The sequence below is a fragment of the Corvus brachyrhynchos genome, unplaced genomic scaffold, assembly GCF_000691975.1.
Source record: "Corvus brachyrhynchos isolate BGI_N302 unplaced genomic scaffold, ASM69197v1 scaffold149, whole genome shotgun sequence".
Lineage (NCBI taxonomy): Eukaryota > Metazoa > Chordata > Aves > Passeriformes > Corvidae > Corvus > Corvus brachyrhynchos.
In genome coordinates, this window is record NW_008240021.1 from 408,977 (window position 1) to 434,718 (window position 25,742).

General features: G+C 45.6%; 1 protein-coding gene across 1 annotated transcript in view; it reads right to left on the minus strand.

Moving 5' to 3' along the window:
- Positions 1-25,742, minus strand: part of ITSN1 (intersectin 1) — a 77,177-nt gene that overhangs the window by 24,534 nt on the left and 26,901 nt on the right. The window contains 10 exon segments of the mRNA XM_017743337.1: positions 339-460; positions 3,060-3,105; positions 6,741-6,907; positions 8,344-8,426; positions 9,098-9,303; positions 10,511-10,670; positions 12,124-12,368; positions 16,579-16,700; positions 17,670-17,896; positions 18,931-19,055. Coding sequence (XP_017598826.1) covers positions 339-460; positions 3,060-3,105; positions 6,741-6,907; positions 8,344-8,426; positions 9,098-9,303; positions 10,511-10,670; positions 12,124-12,368; positions 16,579-16,700; positions 17,670-17,896; positions 18,931-19,055 — 1,503 coding nt within the window.

A 25,742-nucleotide genomic window follows, 5' to 3' on the forward strand; every position in this document is an offset into this window, starting at 1 on the left:
CCAAATTGTCAAGTTCTACTCTTAAAAACACCTGGGAGGATCCAAAGCAGCCAAACCAAGCCCTAAACTCCCCTCCTTGCTGAGGGTTCTCCAGGGAAACACCCCAGGGATTTCCCACCTGGCTGATGGCTCCCGCTGCTCTCCTGCCTCCCAGCTAATCCCAAATGCAGGGATGGCAAGGGCTGTGTGCATCCTTGGAAAGATGCTTTATTGGGAACTGCTGGGCTGCAGAACGCTGGCAAATTTATTTATCATTGACACATTCAGCAATTTGAACCACTAGAAATGAATGAATTTTCTTGATGTGGAATTTGACTAGGAAAGAAAAAGGAACTAACTTGGAGCTCTCCTTCCCACCAACCACCTGGATTCTTCTTTCTGATGAGAATCAACTGGCCAGGAGCAAGAGTCAGCTGTTCTGGGCCCGTTGCTGTGTAAGAGGCAATAACTTGGGCAATTTCTGTTGAAGCAGAGGAGAAAAAGAAGATTAATTTGAAAAAACCTGAACATTTTTTATCCATCATTATTCTGCTACAACACTGTGGGGGTTTTTTTCCATAAAATTGTCATGGATTTATGTATTTCCATGAATATATGAGGTAGTTGTAAAACAAATGAGAGGTTCAGAGTACTACAGGAATAAATAAATAAGAAACCAGAGGAGCTCTACGGTAGGAGACCAAAAATGTTTGAAATACAGAATAATAACAACAATAACAATAATAATAACTGTACAGCTCTTAAAATCCAGTGTTTTCCAATAAATACATCTTTGGACTGACTCCCTAAGAAGAAGAGAACCATCAATGACAAGATAATGAAGTTGCACCAAGAGGCACAAATTAGGGCTGGCAGAAAAGTTTTCACCACCTGACCCAAAAAGGAATGTTTTCCAAATGCAGCAAACAGGATTTATGTGGAAATCTCTAGTCCCTGGAGGTTCTCACTGAGCAGGTGCTTTGTTTGGTCTCCTCCCAGCACGAGGGGACACAGAGGAACTGGGAGCTCCCAATTCCAGGGAATTTCCCAAAGTAGATGGTGGAGTTCACTCTCCTTTACAGAGATTGTGGAAAGGCAGGGATAATTTTGCTCCCCACAAAGTCTCACAGGGTTAACCCCTGTTTCGATCCAATTGGAACTGACAGGAGCTGCAGGAATTTTGGTGTCCTCCCAAAGCCAGGCTTAGCCCTGTCACCAAACCATGTGCAGGGTGAGGAGAACACGTTCAACACACACGGAAAAAAAAAGCGTGCTACTGGTCCTTCCTTTTGGGATCCCAGGGCAGTAACTCATCCCTTAGGGATTCATTCCAAAGGCAGCTGGAGGCAGAGGAATCCATAAACCCTGGAAGGTTGGGAAATGAGGGAAGGTTTGGTGCAGGGAAGATACAAAGAGAGTTGAAGACCAACATGGAAATGATTGACTTGAAATTTAGAAGGAAAGGACCCTTAGGAAAATTAAAAATTATCAGAGAAGCATTTGAGATACAAATGAGCAGCATGAGGAGGATGAGGAACAGAGGGAGGAAGAGCAATCCACTCCTCAATGGCACAGGGATCAACTATGGCAGAACCTCCCTTGGGATCTGTCAGCAGGGAGAGGCAGGGACAGGGGGAGCCAGGCAGGTGATGGAAAGGCCTGGAGCTGAGGTATAAAGGTGCTTTAAACCTGGATCTGGGATTAGCACACAAATTCATGAAATCATGGAATGGCCTGGGTTGGAAGGACCTCAAAGCCCATCCAGTGCCACCCCTGCCATGGCAGGGACACCTCCCACTGTCCCAGGCTGCTCCAAGCCCCAATGTCCAGCCTGGCCTTGGGCACTGCCAGGGATCCAGGGGCAGCCCCAGCTGCTCTGGGCACCCTGTGCCAGGGCCTGCCCACCCTGCCAGGGAACAATTCCTGCCCAATCTCCCATCCAGCCCTGCCCTCTGGCACTGGGAAGCCATTCCCTGGCTCCTGGCCCTCTAGCCCTTGTCCCAAGTCCCTCTCCAGGCTTCTTAGCTATGAAAGCAGAAAGTAGAAGAAGGAATTTCTAAGTAAAATATAGCAGGTGCTGCCAGGAGAGTGAAAGGTTTAAGCAGAGAAAAACCAGGAGCAGAGTCTGTCCTGGGCAAAGCCAAGGATTTGTTGGGCAGGGAACACAGCTCTGCTGCTGTAAAGGCTGCAAGCTCCCTGCAGTTGCAGAATTTCCACAGAACCCCATTAATCCCCCACACCAGAGCCACTGAGGAGACAAAATGAACAAACAAAGGAATGGTGGGAATTTGTGAAAATCGGGAAACCCTCCCTTGCTACCACAGCAGTTACAATGTTCAGTAGGTCACAGTGGAAGAGCAAAAACCTTACACTTTGTATCTCTCTCAGAACAAGAAATGTCTCATTTTTGTCTACAAAATGTGGTTTACAAGGCTTTGGGTATCCAACATCCTCCTCCCCCACCCAGCAGCATAAAGGAGCTTTACTGGGGACTGTGCGTTAAACAAGTTCCAGTACAAATGACAAGTTTCACACTCAGCTCTTGTAGGTCACAGAAAAGCAGAAAGTTAAGAGAAAAGCATGCAAAAAAAAAAAAAAAGGTTAAAATAAAACAACCCAGAAATGGGTTCCATTCTTCATTCCATGAAGGGCTTTTAAATTGTGGTTTTTGAAGTACTGAAGACCTGAGAACCCCTTCCAGTGCTTAAAGGGGCTCCGGGAGAGCTGGAGAGGGACTTGGGACAAGGAATGGAGGGACAGGACACAGGGAATGGCTTCCCAGTGCTCTGCTGAGCAATCCAACATTACATTCATTTTTGAACAAGCAGATTTTATTCTCTAGCTACATGTTATTTAGTGATTGACACGCCGGAATGATTAGAGAGGATGAATTCTTTTATTACTGTTACACTATTTATTAACTGCATTTATTCCAGTTATTTTATAATGGTTTTCATCAGTGCAAACTACTCCAAGATGACCAAGAGCAAACAGACTTTATTTTCATGAAAAAGGTGTTGTTGCCATTGAATGAAACACTTAAGAACAGAGAGAAGGTGCTGTCACAACATTTGACTCACCAGGTTTCTTCCCTAAGCTTCCCGTTTTCCCAGCTGCTCCTGGAGCCTTGAAATGGAGAACAAGATGCAAGTTTAGCACTCAGGTTCCTTTCTACAGTACATGAAAATTATTTATAAAGCTTCATTCAACACACTCAACAAGCATGGGAGTCAAAAACTCACATGAAATTCTGTTCTTACAGGAATCCTTAATATTTTAGATGGCAATAATCTGGGAATAAATACCAAGCATGAAGTGGATGATTTGTTAATGCAGAAGTGCAGAGTTTTATTCCCTTTCATGGGCTGCAAATAGCAAAGTCTCTCCCATTTGTAATTCCAAAGTCTATCCCATTTGAATTGCAAATCCATGTATCTATAGAATGGGAATTCTGTCAAGGTGAGCTAAAACAACAAAAAAAGTTTTCATCCCTTCAAATAGCTGGATTGCAAACTCCCTGTATCCTGACAAGGTGAGATGAGGGATGAACATCAGCACCCAGGCCAAGGGATTGGCAAGCAAAGCCTTTGAACAGCCACAAGAAATCCAGCAAAACCTGAGATCAGCTCCTGCCCCCTCAATAACTCCTGCAGTTTCCTCCCAGGCCACTGACAGTTTTATGTCCTGCACTAAAGAGGTCTGAGGTGGCTAACAGAGACTTAAATCTAAGCTGTACTGGGGCCAGAAATGTTGAGGAACCACAAATGTCCTCTTGCCTTCAACATTTCCACCTCCCTCAACCTCACCCCTTCACCTTCAGGATCCTCCTTATAAACTTGGCGCCAGCATCAAATGACCTGAAGGTTTCCACAGAATCCTAACTCCCCTGTGGAAAAGTACAGTTTCCTCCTCCATATTCTCCCTATCAGCTGATGTTTTGAAAACTTGGGGATTCTGGCAGAAACTAAACTGAGGAGTAACTAAAGAACAGCTCAATGGCTGAGAGAAAAGGGCCATTCAAACCCATGTGTGGGTTTTGAGTCACCTATAAAAACAATTATTAGACACATCTTCAGCTTGCCTTGATGTCTCAGTGCTCCTTTCCTGTCACTGTCAGATTATCACAGTTACCCCACAAGAGCAGCAAATCTTCCTCTCCTCCCTGGATTCATTTGATTATCCTCAGTTTTCCAGCCTCCCCTCCACCACTGTGAGCTGTGTTCACAGAGCAGGGACCCGGGAAAGCCCCACACAGGGACCAGATGCAAATCCCAGTGCAGGTCTGGGGACGAGGGCAGATGGTCCCGACAGCCCCACAGAGGGGGATGAAATGGGGGGAACCAAAGGACTGACGGGGTGATACCAGGAATTCCTTCTGCTCTGGAAGTGTTTCTGGCAGAGGAACACCCTCTGCCCTCCCCAGGAAAGAACAAGTGACTGGACCTTCAGAGAACACCCTCCTCCCGGATACCCCTTGGTCAGCATCCATGCTGCTGGATTAGAAGCACATGCACAGATCAAACAGGCTGGGACATCATCTTTACTGTGAAACACAGAGAGATGATTTTAAAATAGAAACTTCAAAATCACCTTGACCAGACTGAGTCTGAATTGTGTTTGAGGATTCTCTGGCTCCTCAGTGAAAAAGCAGAAGAAATACATGGAGAAGTCCTACAGTACATCAATAAATAACTAAATTCATAAATGATGCATTTAGGATGCTCTCAATTTCTGGCCCACTCAGGAGATGGAGAAGCATTTCCTATTCCTTCTGCTGAGGAAGCAGTGAGGACACACCCTGTTCTATCTCCCCCTGCACATCTGGGACACTCACTAAACATCTGAGGGGATTTTGTGACAAGGGATGAAGTCTCCTGGACCAGCACAGCAGAATTTGCTTTGTCAGTTTAATAAACCCCAGCAAGCTTGGCAACTGCGTTGTACAGCAGGACCCTTCAAACCCTGCCTTGATCCATTCAGGGATTATTGTCTCAACTTTTATGCAAAATTTTCTAACCAGAGATGTGTTGAAATTGTTGTGTTTCCAAGCCCTCCATGAGCTCTGTCCACCCAAAGGGAATTCTCACCAGTGTCCAGAATAAAACCCTGTTTCACTCTGTATCCATCCACCTGACCCTGAGGAAAACCCTGAGAATGGAGCATTGTGCCATTGTTCCTTTGAAGAACAAAGACTTTCCCTCCTTTTTAATAAGCTGAAGGAACAGGGAATGGTTTCTTTTAGCACCCTGAGGTGAATGGGCACAGCCTGGCACAGAAGAACAAAATTAAAAAATTCTTCTGCTGTAGAAACCATTGAGATTTTGAGTCATTTCTAGAAACTCTGTCCTTGCTGCTGAAAGATCACCCCTGCTTTTCTTTAGGCCTGTCAATAGGGCAGAACACATTAAATTATTTCTCTTTTCAGAACATTTTCCACCCCAGGCAGCTGTCCAAGCACAGCAGCACATCTGAGTGACCAGAGAGCCAGGACTGTGAAATCTTCTGCAAAAACTGGCTCTGGGACCAGGCTGGAGAGCAAAACCCAATTACCCACTTGGAGCCAGCTCCATGTCCTACAGGCACAGGAACCCTGGGACGAAAACAACATCCCAGGAATGAGGGCTCCACCAGCTCTGTGCTTTTTCCTCCCTCTCTCATCAAGATTTGAGCTGAAGGTGGGATTTTCACCAGCAAAAAGGGCACTTGGAGCACTTTTGGGCAAAGTGCAACGAGCTGGTGCAGCCCCAGACAAGCTGAGGTCACAGAAACACCAAACTGATCTCTCTGAGAAAAAAGGGCTCCCAATGGAACACCGGAGCTCTCCACAAGGATTTGCCAACAGTGCCCCAATCCCAGCTCTCCCAAGGGCTGCAACACTAAACATCACTAACTACAAGTTTTTTAATCCTGTCACAGAGGATGTTACTGGAATTTCCTGACACTCCAGAGATTTCCTCTTCAAAGGTTTCCTACAGCTGCAGGTTTCACTGCAGGTTTTTGCCTTTGGCTTTTCCATGCAGAGGCTTTCACTGAGTTCTTGTGCATTACCATGCAGATTCTCCAAAATCCACTGATTTTTATTTATTTACCTTTAACCCTCCATTAGTCTAGGTATATAAACCAGAATCCTTCTCCTCAAGAGATCAGTTGTGTACCCAAATCTTAAATCTAAACTAATTCCTACTAGTAGATAAATTATCCATTTAAGCCATAGAAATGAGAAAACATCTCTCTTTAGAATGCCTAAAAAGAAAGGAAAAAAAAAAAAAAGGGACATGTTCTATGGAATTATTTCAAGATAAAAAGAGATGAAACAGAACCTCCATTATTCAGTCAAAAACTCTCAAATAAATACAGTAGTTAGCAAAGTTTGGGTGCAAAATTTGTTTTCCTTGATTGCAAGAAATGACAGGAAAAAAATAGAATAGACTGAAATATTACTCTCTGGATTTTTGGGGTTTTTTAATAATGGCAGTAAGATCCAGCTCAGTCATTAAGAACTTACCAGGGCAATAAAATAATCACGGCTGTTCTGACCAGTGTCTACAAAACTGCCAAGTGCACTATTAATGTAGGCATTCTTTTAATGGATGATCCCCCAAGTTATTTATGATACTAAGCTCTAAAATGCAACTATTGGTGTTATTGTCATTGTTATTCCTTTCCAATCTCAGTCAGGAAATCTGCAACATATTTTTATTTCCCTTACGATGCCCTGCCTTGCAGCTACCACTACAACCCCAAAGAAAACATTTCTCTACCTCAGAATCTTTGAGTCTCACATAATTAGATGGGAAAACTCCTGATTTATCACCCAGCGTTCCCGTCCACCAGTCACCATCTTTCTTTGTCACCAGGATCAGGTCACCTTGTTGGAAAGTGAGGTCTCCCTGCTCCGAGCTCTCGTAGGTGTACATGGCAATGTACTCTGGAAAAGGGAAATACAGCACATGGCAAACTCCTGAGAAACCCTCAGGGAGCCTCTACAAAATCTCATCAATATCAGGGGCTAGGCAGAAGGCAAATTTATTCTTTATTACTCATAGAAACATCAATATTTAATGAATAAAATCCTATCTGTCAGAACCGAACAGGATCTGTCAAAAGGCTGCCTCAGGGGGGTTTATATATAATTTGCTATTATCATTAAAATGTACCTACATCATTCATTTAGATATTAAACATGTTTCCCAGTGGTTTCTGGATTGTGCTGATGAGTGGAATTTTCAGAGTTTGGGATGCAAAGTCCACACAGCTTAAAAAACACCTTCTGCACACGAGCTCTTCTTCAATCCTCTCAACAGAAGATGTTCAATCCCTGCTTTATGACTTCTCAACACCACAGCTTTTCTGAATTGTTTAAACAGAAGCTGTGTTCCTTTTTAATACAAACACAACACCTGAGATACCCCACCTGTGACAAGACTCTGCATGTCCACAACCCCTTCTCCTCAAATATGAGGAAAACCAGAACAAGGTGATCTTTAAGGTCCCTTCCAACCCAAACCACCTGGGAGTCTATGGAATATTGTATACTTTGAAATAATTGATTATCTCCCTTTTCTCTGCTGTTCCCTCCTTTTAGTTTCTGTGGTGCTCATGCCAGAGGCAAATTAAATGTAAATGTACCTAAAACTGTACCTGGAATTGCAGTTACAAACTTCAGGTGTGCTGTAGGGAGGATACACAAATGTTCCTGTAACCTACATTTAGATTAATTGATTTCCTCTGCCTGTGATTTAATTAACCTTTAGCTGACTCTGCACTGGAGAGGATTAAGAGTTAAGGCAGCTCATGTGAGGACATTCCCCTCCAGCTGAAGGGTGGCAACAGCCAGGAATTCCCCTTTTAAAACCCTTCAGAGGACTGAAAATTATCTGATAATTCTGTGCCTGTGCCCCAGGCTCCAGCTTTAAAATGGAGCTGACCATAAGGATCCAAATATTCTACAAGTGACTGTCACTGCCTTAATTAAGAGCTTTAATGAAACATCAGGAATGAGCTTTGGGGGACATTGAGACATTTACTGACATTATGAACACATGCACAGATGTGCTTATTGGGCCCTCTGTAAAAACCCATTCCAGATCAGAAAATGTTACCAAAATAACGGCAAAAAAAGAAATATTGGGGAAAGTACAAACTACAAAAGACATTTTCGTATCTTTTGTGATACGGGAAATTACTCCTTCACAACACACATAAATGCTTACTCTAATAATAATCCCCAATTATTCTAGAGGCAAACTGATTTGCACTTGGATTTTAGCACCACTTGAACACCACAGTGTGATTCTTGACTTTGGCATGAAGCAGAGTTCTTGTGTCTAATGCCAGAGTAAGAAGCTCCCATGCAGGACTCACCTTCCCCTGACATCGCTGCCTTGGCTGCTGGGGATGCTACTCTTTTCAGACTAGCAGGACTTTCTGAGGAACCAGAATCCATGCTTTAGAAGAAAATAATGGTTATTTAAGAAATTCAATCTCTTCAGATAAAAATTATTATTCTATTTCAAACTCAAAACTGCACGTGCACCCACAAGGAACTCCCTGGGTTTTAAAAGAAGAGACAGTAAATGTGCAAAATAAAGTTTTGAATCCTGTCATGGTCACGTTTAAGCAACTGCCTTAAACACAGAATTTTCTGCATCTCCTCTTTTTCCTCAGGAAAAAAAATGATCTGAAATTGTTCTCATTTGTATTCCTAATGCTAATGTTGCCTTCACATTACATCAAATGAGATTTTAAATGTTTCATCCTCCAAGAATAATGAGAAGTGATTTAGATTTGAGGAGTACCTTTTAATTTTGGGGAGAGAGAAGCTCTGACTTACACAGCTGTACTTCATAAAGTCCAATACACTCATTTTTCAGTTCAAAGTCACATAAAATTATGAAGGTTAATTAATCTTTTGTTGGTGAGGCAAGACCCAAGGAGAACTGAGGTCAGTTTTCTTATTGCTGACAAAGATTTTCAGGATTGGAAGTCAAAACCCTCCAGATAAAAAAAAAGAAAGGGCCCTTTTACAGGGTAGAACTTTGAAATTCAAGTGTGCGGCTCTTCCTATTTCCTTCCATCCCAGTAGAGAAGTAAAGGACAGGAAAAGCAAACAAAATACCTCGTTGACTTCCTAATGGGGCCTGAAATGAGCTTCACATAGGATTTGGGAAACCAGCCCTTCTGTCCCTGCACCTCCCCAAACCACCACATGTCCTGCTGCTCCAGCACTGTGATCACATCGTTCTTGTTGAAGTTCAGGTGGTTGTCTTTTTTTGCTCTCCAAGGATACAGAGCTTGTGCTTGAAGCCCCTCCACTTTTTCACCCTTCAAAAAGAGAAAGAGGAGTCAGTCATGCTCCACCTTTCATCCAGAAAGCTGCTTAAGGAATTATATTCTTAGGCTGCTTAGACAGCAACAAACACAGACTCTCTCTCAACTAAAGCATCAGTTAAACTTCCAGAGTAATTCCAGAATTGTTTACAGTCCTCCTGCATTTGTCTGTTAACACATCATCAAGATTAAATTAATTACTTTTACAATTAAGAGACACATGTAATAAACTCTCGTGAAGCTGCTTTGGCAGCGCTTAAGAGTCCATTTTATGGAAAATGATGCTTTGCTGCATGTTATTCATGGCACATTCCAATTTCCTTTTGCTCTGAGGTAGATATTTAGCACTTTCCAGAACACACAGGCTCCCAAGAACAGTTTGTTGTTCCACTGAGGAAAAGGAAATGCCTGAACAGATGGACAGAATTCAGCTGTGAAGCTCTGTCACTGCTGTTCCACCTCACCACATAACCCACTTGGGAGTGAAGGTTGTCATGGGAGTCAAGAAAGCCCCAAGGAAGTGACCCAAAACTGGACCACCAAAATCTAAAAAAGCCATCCTGAAACAGCAAACCAGAAACTGCTTTGTGTTAAATCCTGCCCCAGATGTTGCCACTGGATCAAAGATCCATAGAATGGCCTAGGTTGGGAGGGACCTCAGAGCCCATCCAGTGCCACCCCTGCCATGGGCAGGGACACCTCCCACTGTCCCAGGCTGCTCCCAGCCCCAATGTCCCGCCTGGCCCCTGCCAGGGAACAATTCCTGCCCAATCTCCCATCCAGCCCTGCCCTCTGGCACTGGGAAGCCATTCCCTGGCTCCTGGCCCTCCATGCCTTGGGAATTGTCTCTCTCCAGCTTTCCTGCAGCTCCTTCAGGCCCTGCAAGGCCACACTGAGCTCAGCCCAAAGCTTCTCCTCTCCAGGCTGAACAATCCCAGCTCTCGCAGCCTTTCCTCCCAGCAGAGCTGCTCCATCCCTCTGCTCATCCTGGTGCCTCCTCTGGCCTCTCTCCAGCAGCTCCACGTCCTCCCTGTGCTGGTCCCAGGGCTGGGGCAGCTCTGCAGGTGGGACTCTCCCTGTCACCCCTCCTGGAAGAGCCCACCTATCCCAGGTGAGTGTTTTAATGCATAGTTGAGGTTCACACTTTACTCTCCAAGCCTTTGTGCTGGCTCAAAACATTTGGGTGAGCCCAGGAGCTCACCTGGCCCAGGACAGGGGAGGGGGATGAGCCTGTGACAGTGGCAGGAGTGAAGGCCGAGCGCTGCCGGAGCTGCCCTGCGCTGGGCACGGTCAGGGATGGCTGAGCTGCCCAGGCATCCCAGTTATCACTCTCTGGTTTCTCACTGGTGTTTGTTGGCCAGCTGAAAAAAAAAAAAAAAAAAAAAAAAGAAAAGAATGATGTAATTCCTACTGGTTTTAATAGTAGGAAGAAAAAAACGTCACACAGAACAAGTATTTCTACATTCTACATTATTACTTTTCAATGAGTATCCATGAGCACCGTGACTCCAGGTACAGCAGTGCCATCAAACACTGGTTAACCACAACTTTATCTTCAAAGGCAACCCAAACTGAGCTCCTTGTCCCTGCCCCTGAAGGACAGGTTTTTATTTCATTTCTTAGCTGTGAAATTTGTGAAATTTGTCCCAACAAACAGAAGTTCAAGCAGTGCAGGCTGCATTACACACAGTGGAAAAATAATTAATCATTCATTCCAAAACTGGTTTGAAATCTTCCCACCTGCACATCACTGACCTCTCACATCTCTTTCCTTTAGACACAGAATCCCAGAATGGTTTGGGTGGGGAGGGACCTCAAAGCCCACCCAGTGCCAGCCCTGCCATGGCAGGGACACCTCCCACTGTCCCAGGCTGCTCCAAGCCCCAATGTCCAGCCTGGCCTTGGGCACTGCCAGGGATCCAGGGGCAGCCCCAGCTGCTCTGGGCACCCTGTGCCAGGGCCTCCTATTGAGATATCAGTTTATAAATATGGATTTCATGGCCAAAGGATAAGGAATTGCAGTTGATAAAAGTGCCCAGTGTACTGAGTTAGGACATCCAGGGAAGGGCACCAGTTCGAATTCCATCAGTCTTACTAATGCTGTGATCAGGAATTAAATCACCTTTTCATGTTCTCTCTGCCATTAGCATATTATACATCAGCAAGTTGGAAGCCTTTGATAAGGCTTGGGGGCAACTAATGTAGGAGAAAGGGATTTAGGAGCCTCCAGTATCTTAAGGGACTCCAGGAAAGCTGGAGACGGATTATTCATTAGGAATGGGAGTGGCAGGGCAAGGGAGAATGAGTTCCCACTGGAAGAGGGGAAATGTAAGTGAGATATTGGGCAGGAATTGTTCCCTGGGAGGGTGGGCAGGCCCTGGCACAGGGTGCCCAGAGCAGCTGGGGCTGCCCCTGGATCCCTGGCAGTGCCCAAGGCCAGGCTGGACATTGGGGCTTGGAGCAGCCTGGCACAGTGGGAGGTGTCCCTGCCCATGGCAGGGGTGGCACTGGGTGGGCTTTAAGGTCCCTTCCAACCCAACCATTCTGGGATTCTGTGGTTCCAAGGGAAGTGAACACCTTGGGATTTCCACCATGCCCACATCCGCACTTGGGGATGTCTCCCACTCTTGCTGTCCCCAGGCAGGTGTGATGGGAGCAGCCTCAAGTCCCACAGGGCAGCAATTTTCACTGATTCCTACAGAAAGCATCTCTCACTTCAAAGAAGGTCTTTTTAGTTTGCACTCTGGCTCCTGTGTTCAGTGCCAGTTCCAAAGGACTCCACACACTGAAGTGCTCAGCAGCACCCAAACCTACGTGGAGCTGAAGTCTGCCCAGTTGTTGGCCACTGCAGGACCCTCAGGAGGGGCAGGGGCTCCCAGGGGGGTGGAGGTTTCCTGCACGGACACTTTGGGAGCAGCAGAGGGCTCGGATGCTGGCTTGGCAGAGGCTGGAACTTCACTGTCCGGAATTTTCTCTGCATAGTTTGCAGGGAACCATCCAGTTTTCCCCTTCAGTTCTCCACCAAGCCACCCTGGCTCTCCAGTCTGGCTTTCATCCACCTGCAGACAGAGGAAGTTACAGAGTTAAGAAATACACCCTGCAAATGGAAATTTTACTGAAAACAACCCATCTCCTCCACAGTAATGAACTTTTTACAATGCAAGAGGGCTTGACAATTAGTTTTTCTTTTTTCTTTCTCCCAAGCTAAAAATCACAGAATCATGGAATGGCTGGGGTCAGAAGGGACCCTGAAACCTGTCTTGTTCTACCCCTGCCATGGCAGGGACACCTCCCACTGTCCCAGGCTGCTCCAAGCCCCAATGTCCAGCCTGGCCTTGGGCACTGCCAGGGATCCAGGGCCAGCCCCAGCTGCTCTGGGCACCCTGTGCCAGGGCCTGCCCACCCTCCCAGGGAACAATTCCTGCCCAATCTCCCATCCAGCCCTGCCCTCTGGCACTGGGAAGCCATTCCCTGGCTCCTGGCCCTCCATGCCTTGTCCCCAGTCCCTCTGCAGCTCTCCTGGAGCCCCTTTAGGCCCTGCAAGGGGCTCTGAGCTCTGTCTGGATCCTTCTCTGCTCCAGGTGAGCACCCCCAGCTCTCCCAGCCTGGCTCCCTCTGCTCATCCTGGTGCCTCCTCTGGCCTCTCTCCAGCAGCTCCACGTCCTCCCTGTGCTGGGCCCAGGGGCACAATCCCAATGCATTTCCTGCTGCCCACGCTGGGATGAGCCCAGGGCATGGATGGATCCCCGTCCCTGGACTCCTCAGAGGAGCTGCTGACAAATTCCTCTGCCTCGGGCCATTTATTGACTCAGTGCCTCCCACTGGAATTTGCATGCACCCTCCCCTTTTGGTGCAAACCGATCCATTATTCCTGCGGTTTTGGGTCCTCCTCCTCTCTCAGTCCCTGTCAGCCCAAGGCAATCCCAGAAATAAAGGCACTTTGTGCTTGACCGCTCCTGTGTGCTTCTCCTGCAGTGCAGAGCAAAATTTCCACTGCAGCAGAGATGGGAAAGCAGCAGGATGGGAGAGGGAAGGGCACAGCTGAGGGTGGATCTGGGAGAAAGGGGCTGTAGCACCCGAGGCTGAATCATCCACACAGCGATCAGAGTCACCCAGCTGGACCCACTGGGGCAGGAACTGCAATCACCACACACAAAGGAAACACACAGCACTGAAAAGGCAAATCGGGGTTGTGGAGATGCTCTAAAAAAAGCATCCTTGAGGTGAACCACAGACACAGAAACCACTGGGAATCTTCAGGCATAAGGGAAAAAAAACCCAACCAAAAGGTTTCAGACCCATCCAATTAATGCCTCTTCAGGAGAGGGTCTGAAGCTACAATAACTCTAAAACTGCCTCTGAGGATACTCAGATTTATGCTTATTCAACCCAATTAGGTTCTCTAAGTATACTCATGAAAAGGCATTTTGAAGGATAATTTCAACTTCATAATTCATATCAGCTCTGGTTTCTTCTTCATATAAAATACAAGTCACATCTGGTTTTGCAGTACAGTACTGGAATTTTAAATAAATTCATTTGAACCTTTTTAAAGCTAATTTGTTCCAATTTCCTCATATTTTTACCCCCACCATCCACAAGCCCCAACAACAATCCCAGATTATTTTTTTCCAAAATACAATCAGCCTTTAAATGCACACCTGAATAGTGAATTACAGTGTGTGGGAGGTTGTTTTTTATTTATTCAACTGTACTTTAGAGCCACAGCTGACAACTTCTTAGTTCTGTGGATCACATAAAGAAGATTGATTCCAACTCCAACAATCAATAACTAAGGAAACTGATGAGAAACTGTCTTTAGAATTTGTTATAGATGTTTCAGGGAAGAGTATCTGTTCCCACACAGAAGTTTGGTTGAGTTATAGTCAGGATTAAAATCCATCTAAAGTTACAAGGGAAGAAATTTAAGGTACATTGAAAGGGTAAGATAATTTAAAAGTGGGAGAATTTAAAAACCAGAGTAATTCTGTAATCCATGGCACCAGATCCAGTGGTGATTTCCCCAGGAGTCAGGCAGAGCAGAGCTCTCCCCAGACTGGCAAATCCTTTTCCTTCCTGAAGAAATGCCCACCCTTCTCCCTGATTCCCCCAGCCAGGGCTCAGGATCTGTGCCCAGGATGAAGAGCTGACACTCTTGGAAAGATCATTCCCAAGCTCTGTTAAAGCCCCAGCTCCTGTGACAGAATGAGCTCTGCAGTCCCAATTCCAGCCAGGATTCCAGCCCGCTCCCACACCAGAGCTGGGAGCCAGCCCCGGGCTCTGGGTGGCACCTCCTGCCCTGCTGCATGACAGGACCTGCCATGGGTCAGAATTTGGGTTCCACTGTGGGAATGCTCAATTTGCCCATGTCAGAACACAGTTACTCCAAGGAACACTGATCTGTGGGACAGGAAGCTCCCAGCTGGAGCTCAGCTCCACTGCAGCAGCATTGATGTCACCAGTCAGCCTCACCTTAACACTGAGCTTGCAAACTGCTGATTTCCAAGGAAAGGCACCCCCTGGGACCTTTGGAACCACAGGACAAACACGGGAGGGCTGAGGGGGGAGCCCAAAGGCAGCATCAAAAGTAAACCTCGGTCCAGGGTGGCTGAATTACTTTTGATAACGAGCTGTGGTTGTTAATTTGAGCCCGGGTGGGTTCAAACCCAAGGAACTGCAGGGGAACCAACTCTGGGGATGGAAATGGAGGCAGGGCAGAGCCTCCCTGGCAGCACTTACCCAGTCCCTTTTCACCTCCAGGGGGAAGCAGGGATGCAAAGCAAGGCACGGTTACAAGCCAGCTGGGCACTGCCAGAGCAGCCCACTGAAAGCCTTCCTGCAGGGCAGCAGGCACAGCCCCCAGCAGCCAGCCTTAACTGTGGCCAGAAGTACTTCAATAAAGGCACCAGAGAGGAGTTACCCTGCTGGGCTTGAGTGGGTTAAAATCAAGTCCAAAAGCAACAGATAACAAGACTTGGATGGTCTCAAAGTCTCTATTTAAAAGAAGTGCAGCGCTCCTCAGACTCACGTACTTTGGGGGAAGATCTCATTTCCCTGCAAAGCTTTCTTTAGAAATTACTTCAGTGCTCTTTATAATTGCATATTTTGGGGAAAATGTTATTTCCCTGCAAATCTCTATTTAAAAATTATTTCAGTGCTCCCTAGAATCATGTATTTGAGGAAAAATGTTATTTTCCCTGCAGTAACAGGGATAAATACGTGCAGAGCTTCCCAGAATCACATATTTTGAGGAAAAATGTTATTTTCCCTGCAGTAACAGGGATAAATATGTGCAGAGCTTCCCCAGAATCACATATTTTGAGGAAAAATGTTATTTTCCCTGCAATAACAGGGATAAATGTGTGCAGAGCTTCCTAGAATCACATTTTTTGAGGAAAAATGTTATTGTCACTGCAAATCTCTATTTAAAAATGTGTGAAATGCTTCTTAAAATCGCATCTTTTGGGGGAAATTGGTTTTTTCCCAGCAAGTCTGCCTAACAGTGATCACTCTTGCCCACAGAATGACCTGCAAGCCCAGGCCACCCCCCATTTCCCAGGAAAACAACGCATCCCAGCATTGCCCAGCTGTCTCCTCTCCCCTTTCCCAGCTGCCTGCCCAACACCATTTCCTGCTGCAGCTTTACAACCTGTTGTATCCCTACTCAGAGTCCTCAGCAGTGACACCGAGCCAGGATTCACTTTGGATTTTCCAGAAGCAAATTCTAATGTCACAAATACCCAACCAGTAAAAAGCCAAACCAACCCCAAAAAGCTTCAATTTCTCAGAACAGGTTTTTAAAAAATATGAATCCTTACAATTTAGGGGTGCCTACAAAGTGTATTTTTTCCCAAATCCACTGTTACTAAACTGAGCTAAATGTAAAAGCTCTTAAAATCAATTTTGTTGGGCAGAACACTGTTTCTGGGGGAATACACCTCCTCCAGTGAACAGTATTTAAGAATTCCCCCAGGAATTTTCATTCTGCATGTTAAGAACACACTAATGATTAATTAATATTAATATCCACTTAATCCCTGCAGCCATTAACCACAGAATTATCACTTACAGAGACAAAAGCAACCACTGCTTCAGAGTCTGGCACAACACACTGACCACATCCCTGAAAAACAGGGAATTACTCTTTATCAACACACCTGCAACCAAATATTCAGGATTAGAAGTTTCCTTTCCTGCCATAGAAAATTGAAATCACACACGGCAGAAGCTGAAGGAATTTTCTCAAGGAATATCCCAATCCCTGCTTACCATGACGATGTCTCCAGGCTGGATAGTGATCTCATCGTGGCTTCTGGATTCAAAAGGATACAGAGCTCTATAATACACTATTTTTACATCCTCCTGAGCAGAAATGGTTAAAGGAGCTTTCTCTGAGCAAAGGAAACAAACACACAGATACAGAGAGAAGAAATCAAACCACCTTATTTTTAAACACTTGGAAAATGGGGTGAAAGTGGAGACAAGAATCAGCAAACCTGGCAGGGTCTGCAGGAAGTACCCTATCCCCCTTTCACACAAGGGGAAATATAAAAATTAATCCTTTAAATACAATTTTATTGTTTTCTCCTCTAAACAACAGGGAAGATCACAGAATCCCAGAATGGTTTGGGTTGGGAGGGACCTCAAAGCCCATCCAGCCCCACCCCTGCCATGGGCAGGGACACCTCCCACTGTCCCAGGCTGCTCCAAGCCCCAATGTCCAGCCTGGCCTTGGACACTGCAGGAACTGGGAGTCCACAGCCTCTCTGTGCAGGATTTAGTCATAAAAGTGATGCAATCCTTTGGACAAATATTTAAACCAGTATCACATTCCCAAACAGTTCTTGTGTGTATCCAAGACACTCAAGAGGGAAGCAGGATTCCCAATACAGGCAAAAACCAGGATACAATGCACAGAAGAAGCTCTCAGCTGAAGGTGACTGTGTGGAGAGCAGAGAAAGGGGGATCAAATTTTAGATTTCAGGTCATTTGTCCAGTGAACAAAGGAAGGCAGGAAAGGAAAAGGGTGACTAAACAATGTATTGTTCCTACTCTGAAAAATCCCAATATCCCACACCAAAATAAAAACTACAGAAACAGTTTTTGACATCTTGCATCCAGCCCCTTCCAGATGAGATTCCCTCTTCCCTTGTCCTGCAGTCTCAGAACTGTGCTTTCCCCTCTGCCTTTTGGGAAGAACAGCAATGAAAGAACCATTTTTGGAGTCTAGAGCTCAATCCATGCATTATTTACTCTAATAAGACTCACAATCCAACCTTGACCATCACTTTGTTCTGTGTTAAATGGGAAAAGAATGACAACTGAGCTGTCCCAGAGCATTCCCTGCTGTTGGACCCTACCTGCATTGGACCACGGAGCCTGGCCAGGTTTGTTGGGCTCCTGGTGGGGCTGGAAGAGTTTACTCAGCTTCTCCTGCATTTCCTGCTTCCCCTTATCCTCACTTTCCTTCTTCTTGGGTAGTTCTTCCCTTTTTTGCTTGTCATCTTCCTGGATTTTTTTTTGCCACTGAGGTTCTTCCTCCGGCTGTCCCCGCTCCAGCCGCGGTTTGTCCCGGTCCTGGATCCGCCTGGTGGAAGATTGGGGGGGTCAATTCAAAAGAGCCACTCAAACCAAAGCCTACCAAAGCTTTTGGGTGATCTCCAGTACAAAGTGTCTTCTTTAGGGCTTTTCCATGCCCTAACTCTATTTTGGTGAGTTACCAAGCACTCCCCAGCATCTCCTCACACAGTGGTTCCCAGGAATCACAGACTCATTGAATGGCTTGGGTTGGAAGGCACCTTAAAATCATCTCGTTCCAACCCAAGGTAAGACTCCAAACAGCCAACTCAGAAAGGAAAAAGCAGGAATCAGAACATGTGGCCATCCTTATCTTGATGTTGAAGGGCAAGGAGGAGAAGTATTTGCAAGTTTTACACAGCACTCCAGAGAATTGTTGGGAGTATTTCCCATTTCCAACCGCCAGAGTTAACAAGTCCTTCCCCTCCACCAGAGGAAATGAATAAATATTCTCTGCTAGAAACAATTTGCCCCAGTAAAGATAACTCTGAAGATCTAAAGGACACCCAGTGTGTTCCAGTTTGTTTCATGGCCTGTTCCACCCCTGGAATTTCTTCACAGTTAGGGACAAATGCCTGAGAAGCAGCTGCTCCTCACACACTTGGTGTGCTACAAAGAACAGACTCTGTCCAAGGACAGAGTGAATTCCTGACCAAAAAGGAGGGGAGGGGAAAAAAAACTGATTCATGGAATGCCAGGATCCCTGAGGCTGGAAAGCCCTCCCAGCCCAGCCAGGCCCAGCTGTGCCCCATGCCCACCTTGTCCCCAGCCCAGAGCACTGAGTGCCACCTCCAGCCCTTCCTGGGACACCTCCAGGGATGGGCACTCCAGACCTCCCTGGCAGCTCTTCCCAAGGCCTGAGCTCCCTTTCCATGAGGAAATTCCTGCCGGTGTCCAACCAACCCACTTCCCAAGCATTAGAGGGTGGCACTAGAGGAGACAAACCTCATCTGCATCCCTGGAAGTTTTGGGCAGACAGGAATATTTTCCGAGAGGTGCCAGGGGAGGTGTTACATTTAGGGCTCCATTAGAGCAGTTTGTTACCTCTGAGCTTCTTTTTGCTTTTCCAGCTCCACTGTCTTCCTTTCCTGTTCCTTCTGTTTCAACCTCTCAGCTTCCAAGCTCTTCTGCTTCTGGAGCTGCTGCTTGTTATGGATTTCTCTCAGCTCCTGGATTAAAAAAAGGAAAACAGGTGTAAGCATCCACTCTGTGAATCAGAACTAACGGCCCCAAAGGGTTCCCTGTGAGGGAACAACACCTGGGAATTGCTGGGGATGTCTGTCCAAACTCACACTCCTGCCAAATGCAGATATTTCAGGTTCATTTCCAGGGTCTATGAACCACCTACTGTTTTCCTATTTTTATCCATTTAACTGAGACATTAAAGGGTTAAGAAACCAGAAATCATTTAAATGGGACTCTAAAAAATGGACAAAGCTTAATCTGAACAGTCACTTCTGTTTTATTTTGTTTGTTGGTTTGTGGATTTAACTTATTAAATTCCATACACAAATCTGCCCTCTGAGCTCTCACAACAGCAACTCTTAATCAGTTTCATTTGCCAATTAATGCTGATTTACTAAAGAACCTTCAGGTTTGGTTTATACACAGGAGACTGAAATCCTTAAGGAATGTCTTTGGGATGAATCATGGTATTCATTCATATACAAGTCTGGCTTTTCTTAATTAACTGGAAGGACACTGCCTGAAAAAATTAGAATATAAATAATAATAATAAAACCAGAGTATTTTCCTCAAGATTTGTTCTCTGCATTTACACCTATTAACACAAAACCAACTTTCATCTGGAATTTCTTTGCATAACCTGGAATTTTGCATCTGAACTCCTCAGTATTACAGGGGAAAAAACGAAAACTCCCTATGACCACTGAGGATTTTCCCTGAAAATAGTTCACTTCAAAAAACTGATATCTTTTAATGAAAATATGGTACATGTGAAATTGAAACAGTTAATCTTGGAAGTATTTGGATAGTTTTTCAGAAATTCACAATCTACAAACCACAGGAAGTTTTCATGTAAAACTCCTCATGCACTGACCCAAATGAGAAAATTGCATAAGAGACAAAAAAATAAATGTAGGTGATTCAGGGATGAAATTTTCAAAAGGGAAGCTGATCCTTGTGGCTCAGTTTTCAGGTCTCAGTTTTATTTCATTAATGCTCCCCAGTTTTAAAGTCAATGAAAACTGAGCTCAGCATCATTAAAGAGAGAATCAGTTCTCAGGGAAGTTGGAATTAAAACCCTGCTAAGGCCATGAATCCCACTGAAATGCAGGGAAAATCCCAATTTGGGCAATACTTGTTTTATGATCGCCCTGAGTGTGATGAGCAGGGGGAACCACAGTCCCCACGTCCTCTCCATGACCTCCTGAACCCTTATTTGTACCAAAAACATGGACAAGTGCAAGGGACAAACTTCAAGAGCATTGGCAGTGCTGGGACTGACATCCTTCAGATGAGACAATCCCAGACTGGTTGGGTTGGAAGGGATTTTAGGGATTATCCAGTGCCCCACCCCTGCCATGGCAGGGACACCTCCCACTGTGCCAGGCTGCTCCAAGCCCCAATGTCCAGCCTGGCCTTGGGCACTGCCAGGGATCCAGGGGCAGCTCCTAAGGGATCTCACCACTAAATGCAGGATATTCACCACTTCCATGGCCAAATGGAAAACGGGAATGCTGCAGCTGAGCCATGCCCCCATGTCTGCCTGGAGCAAGGAGATTCCACTGTGAGTACCTGGAGCAGGAGCAGTAAATGCTGCTGCCAACCCTGGGACAAACAATTAAATTATTTTCTTTGCTTGTTGTGTCATTTCATCCACCTGCTTAGCTATGTCAGGATCTCAGGGAACACTTCAGTAATTATTTAAGTTTTCCACAGACATTTTAGCCCTACTCCCTCCCAGCCAAGCTGATGTGTTGGGTCAATGTTCTGTGAAGGGATTTTTCTGTGACAGAACTGCATGTTAAGAAAATCAAACCTAGTTTATAGTGCTGGCACTGGATGGAGCATCTTTGGAGACGAAAAAATCCCACATATATCCCTCTTTGGGTCAGCCAGGAGGAAACAAAGAAGTGCTGGGCATCTCATGCAACAGAGGTGCTCAACTGCTTTGCCAGGTGGGAGGATGGGGAGGAAGAGCCAGCATCTCCCAGAGTTCTACTGGAAGCCAGCTGAACTTCAGTAACACTTCAACAGCCAAAACATTTCCAGCTGGATGTTCAGCACAGCCCTACACTCATCCTGTACAGACACAGCTCCCAGCTGTACACGTCCCACTCCTGTGCTGGAATTCCAAGGACACACCAAGGCTTTGCTCGTTCCTGGGGTGCAGGACAAGGAATGCCTTACCTTAGAAGCTGAGAAATTGTTACCTTGGCACTTAACTCCAAACAGACCAACAAGGAGAATTCTGAGATGTTCCAACAGCCACATCCATCATATTGAATAGGAATTAAAGCATTGCACAGAGCAGAGCAATATTCACTCTTTACAGACAAGTAATTTGCTACAAAAACCTTCATGGTAGAAACGGGAGTTGTTTAGGCCCAGATTGTGCCTTTTTGACAGAAAGACAACAGCACTTGGGATATTCAGGGATTACAATACAAAGTTTCCATCAGATCTTCTCCCCTTGAGACAAGCATTTGATCCCAGAGGAAAGGACCCTGTGGTTCCATGCTCCCAGAAGCTTTTCCAGAGCAACCCTCTCCTGCCCCATTCCCGAGCTCCCAAAGCCTCTGCTTTGGCCTTGGCACACAAGTCCTCCCTTCACCCCATCCTGGGGAGATGGGACAAAGGAAGGATGTTGCCACCTCTATCCTACTCGGAATCACAGATTACAGTGATGTGTAAGGATACTTCCCCCATCCAAATGTTTGCTTTTTAAAAATTCTGAAAATCATGACCAAAACAGGCAATTTACTTAAACTCCTGAAGTTCCAGATAAGCAAAAGATAAAAATCACTCATTAGTATCTTGCCCAAGATGCCATTCAAGGCACACTCCTCATGCAGGCATAAGGATTAGATAAAAATCTAATGCTAAACTCTTCTCTTTGGTTTTGTTTTGGTGCTGGCACCCTTAGGAAACACTGACTCAGTGAAACACTGCACACTCATCTGCTTAGGGAAAGTGAAGCACATAACTGGAGGAGGCTCCTCACTCAGAGAGAGCTGGGTCCTGCCTGAGCAGGGCATGGAGACCTTTGGGAAGGAGTGTAAGTGCTGGATGCAGCCCAGGAGGAGCGCCAGGCACTGCAGCATTGCCTCTTCCACTGCCACTGACTGGAAGAAAGAAATGCTCAGATGTAAACAGGCATTGGGAGCAGGACTGCCCCGTTCACATGGATCACACAGGCACTGACAGCGACGGACACACGGACAACAGCGGGACAGCTTCAGCCCTCCTGGGGGGTCTCTGCTTTTCCCAGGCACTGGGAAAAAATTCTCAGCAAAACTATTTCAGAAACATGAACTCATTCCTGTGGTGCTCTTGGGCAGGAACAGCAGCAAGAAATTCGGGATTCTTCCATGTTATAGGAAGTGGGCATTTGGTCCTTGGAGACAGGAGTCACATCGAGCCTTAAGCCTGGAGGGTCGGTTTAGATCCAGGGATATTGGGCAGGAATTGTTCCCTGGCAGGGTGGGCAGGCCCTGGCACAGGGTGCCCAGAGCAGCTGGGGCTGCCCCTGGATCCCTGGCAGTGCCCAAGGCCAGGCTGGACATTGGGGCTTGGAGCAGCCTGGCACAGTGGGAGGTGTCCCTGCCATGGCAGGGGTGGCACTGGATGGGCTGTAAGGTCCCTCCATCCCAGACCATTCCATAATGCTATGATCCTAAAATAAACAAGTGACCAGTTCCATTTTATTGACAGCTGTATCAATATTATTAGACCTCTAGGCTGAGATTTTTAAAGAGTACTGGAAGTTTCACTCCTTCAATCATAATTCAAGACATGAAGAAGTGGCCAAACTTTCAACCTTGTAACAAACTCAGTCACCTTACAGCCAAATACAGCCCAATCCACAAGACTATCATCTCATAAAATGCCCCAAATCTCATTTCAAAGGATACATAAGCAGCCAAACAAGCACCAATGATCTCCCTGAAACCAAGTGGTTCTACCTAAAGATATCCAATACTACAATTCAAATGACCTGATTTGAAATATTAAAAACATTTTGTAAGCCTGAAAGCTGCTGGAAATGCACCATATTCTATGAATATTTCCAACTCCAAAGGACTCATCAGAAGGAATTTAAATCAGTTGTTTTGGAGAGATGACAAAAAGATCCAGCAGAAAAAAAATCTCATTTATCTCCCTAACCATTAAGACACACAGCGAAGATGATGTAATTTAACACTTGTAAAAAGTATTCACTTACTGCAGAACATACAAACATGGAGGCAAATCCAGAGCATCCTGTAAACTGCTTGGTGTTAACAAGTTGCCTGGTAAACTAAAATTACCTTGATTAAACCCAGAGTTTATAAGTTATTTGCTTGATAAAAATGTATTTTAAAAGGAAAGATTTCCATCTTTCCCATCTTGACCTATTGTCCCTTAATTTACAAGAAGCCTTTAGCATATTTAGAGCTCAGATGTGGTGGAATTGTTGATAGACAATTTGAAAAATTTCACATTTCCTTGTGAGCATAGTCCAGCTGCCTGATAATCACACAAATGGCAGCACAGGAACTGCTGTTTGTACACACCCAGGAACTGAGAACTCAACTAAAAGTTCTTCTGCTATTTGGGGAAATTATTAATTTAGCATTACCTTCAAGTCAATTTCTACCTCTTTCCAATGTCAGTTGCTTTTCCAGTGGTGGTTCCTAAAAGTTGTCACAGATTTTTGATTTTTAGGTAATTGTATGTGAGAATTATGGAAGTTCCTAAACAACCTGGTTTGGAGTGATATGGTCACCTAAGAAAGAGGTGATCTGTGCTTGGAGAAGTTCCACTTCACACAAATCCCAGTAAATGCAGGATTCCAGGAAAGCCTTCACCAGCCTTGTGCATAAAATCTCGAGTGCTGGGCACTGCCCAGGCTCCCCAGGGAATGGGCACGGCCCCGAGGCTGCCAGAGCTCCAGGAGCGTTTGGACAGCGCTGCCAGGGATGCCCAGGCTGGTATTGGTGGGGGGTGCTGGGCAGGGCCAGGGATGGGACTGGGTGATCCCTGTGGGTCCTTTCCAGCTCAGGATATTTGATGATTCCATGAAGAACAACAGCCAAGAAATCCCTGCTGCACTCAGCAGCTTCTAAGGGGTTTCTCTACCCCTTCCAAGCTGAGCCCACAAAAAGGTCCATGTGCCTTCTTAGGGATTTAATCCAGTAATAAAATCCTCCAGGCCCCCCCAAAATATGCCTTGCACATCTTGAGAAACTACAGAAGGGAGAACTCTCTGAATTCAGCTCCCACTGCTCAGTTTCCATGGTACAACAGGGGCTGGAGCATGTCCAGGGCAGGGAAGGGAGCTGGGAAGGGGCTGGAGCCCCAGGAGCGGCTGAGGGAGCTGGGAAAGGGGCTCAGGCTGGAGCAAAGGAGGCTCAGGGGGGACCTTGTGGCTCTGCACAAGTCCCTGACAGGAGGGGGCAGCCGGGGGGGTCGGGCTCTGCTGCCAGGGAACAGGGACAGGAGGAGAGGGAACGGCCTCAGGCTGGGCCAGGGCAGGCTCAGGGTGGACAGCAGCAGGACTTTCCCCATGGAAAGGGAGCTCAGGCCTTGGAAAGAGCTGCCCAGGGAGGTTTGGAGTCACTGTCTCTGGAGGTGTCCCAGAGGAGTCTGGATGTGGCCCGTGGGGACAGGGTTTGGGGTGATGCTGGGGTGGCACTGGATGATCCCTTCCCACCCTGACAATTCTGGGATTTTGTGACTGCCCCTCCTGAACTCAGCCCTTCCCAGAAAGACAAGGAAGCTGCAGCAAGGCAGAAATCCCCACATACAGAACCAGATCTGCTCCTCCCATCAGATGAGCTCCACAATCTCCTCAAGCCGGAGGAGACTTTCTGCTCTTCCCAAAGAGGTGTCTCCACAACTCGTTATCAATCGACTGAAACCAATTTTTGTTTTAAACTGCAAAACCATTTACCTCTAGCCAAGGCATTCTTGGATTCCTGGCACATGCTGATAAATCTGTGCTTAATGGGCAACTTCAATTTTTAATTAACATCAGCTTGTTATCTGTGAACTTCAACCCTTCAGTATTTAAAAGATTGGATTTTGGGTGACTGGTTGGTTGGTTTTGGGGATTTTTTTTGCTACTGTCACAATACCAAGAAAATTCACCCCTTTTGCCCATTTATACTGTTTAGGTAATTTATGATTAAACCAAATACTGGCACTAACTTTAGAATTAATATCCTTTGGTCCAATTTATCACTTTCAAAGGACTCCATTAAAAAAAATAATACCCAAAAAGCACAACATGTTAAGATGTATCCAAAAATCATACATTAAGAAAAATTAAGCAAGGTTTAAACCTCAAGGATTAATTAAGCGAAGATTAAACCATTCTATTTTGTTTTAAATATAAATTGTGCCCATTTTGTTTGTTCTGTGTCTGACTCTGCAGAGATTCTCCCCTTCGATCCTCCCTGTCTCAGACTGGGAGAGTCATCTTCAAATTTACCTTAGAACAGGGCCACACTTTTAATTTTTTCCTATAATTATTAATAACTCTAGTTTAAACAAGCAATTTGTTGCTTAAATTCAACCCCACCTTCCACCCTAAATTGTTTGATTTAATCCCAGTTGATCAATTTACAAAACAACTCCATTAATGTCACTACCACAGGGATTTTCCTGCTTAATACTTGCAGCACAATTTG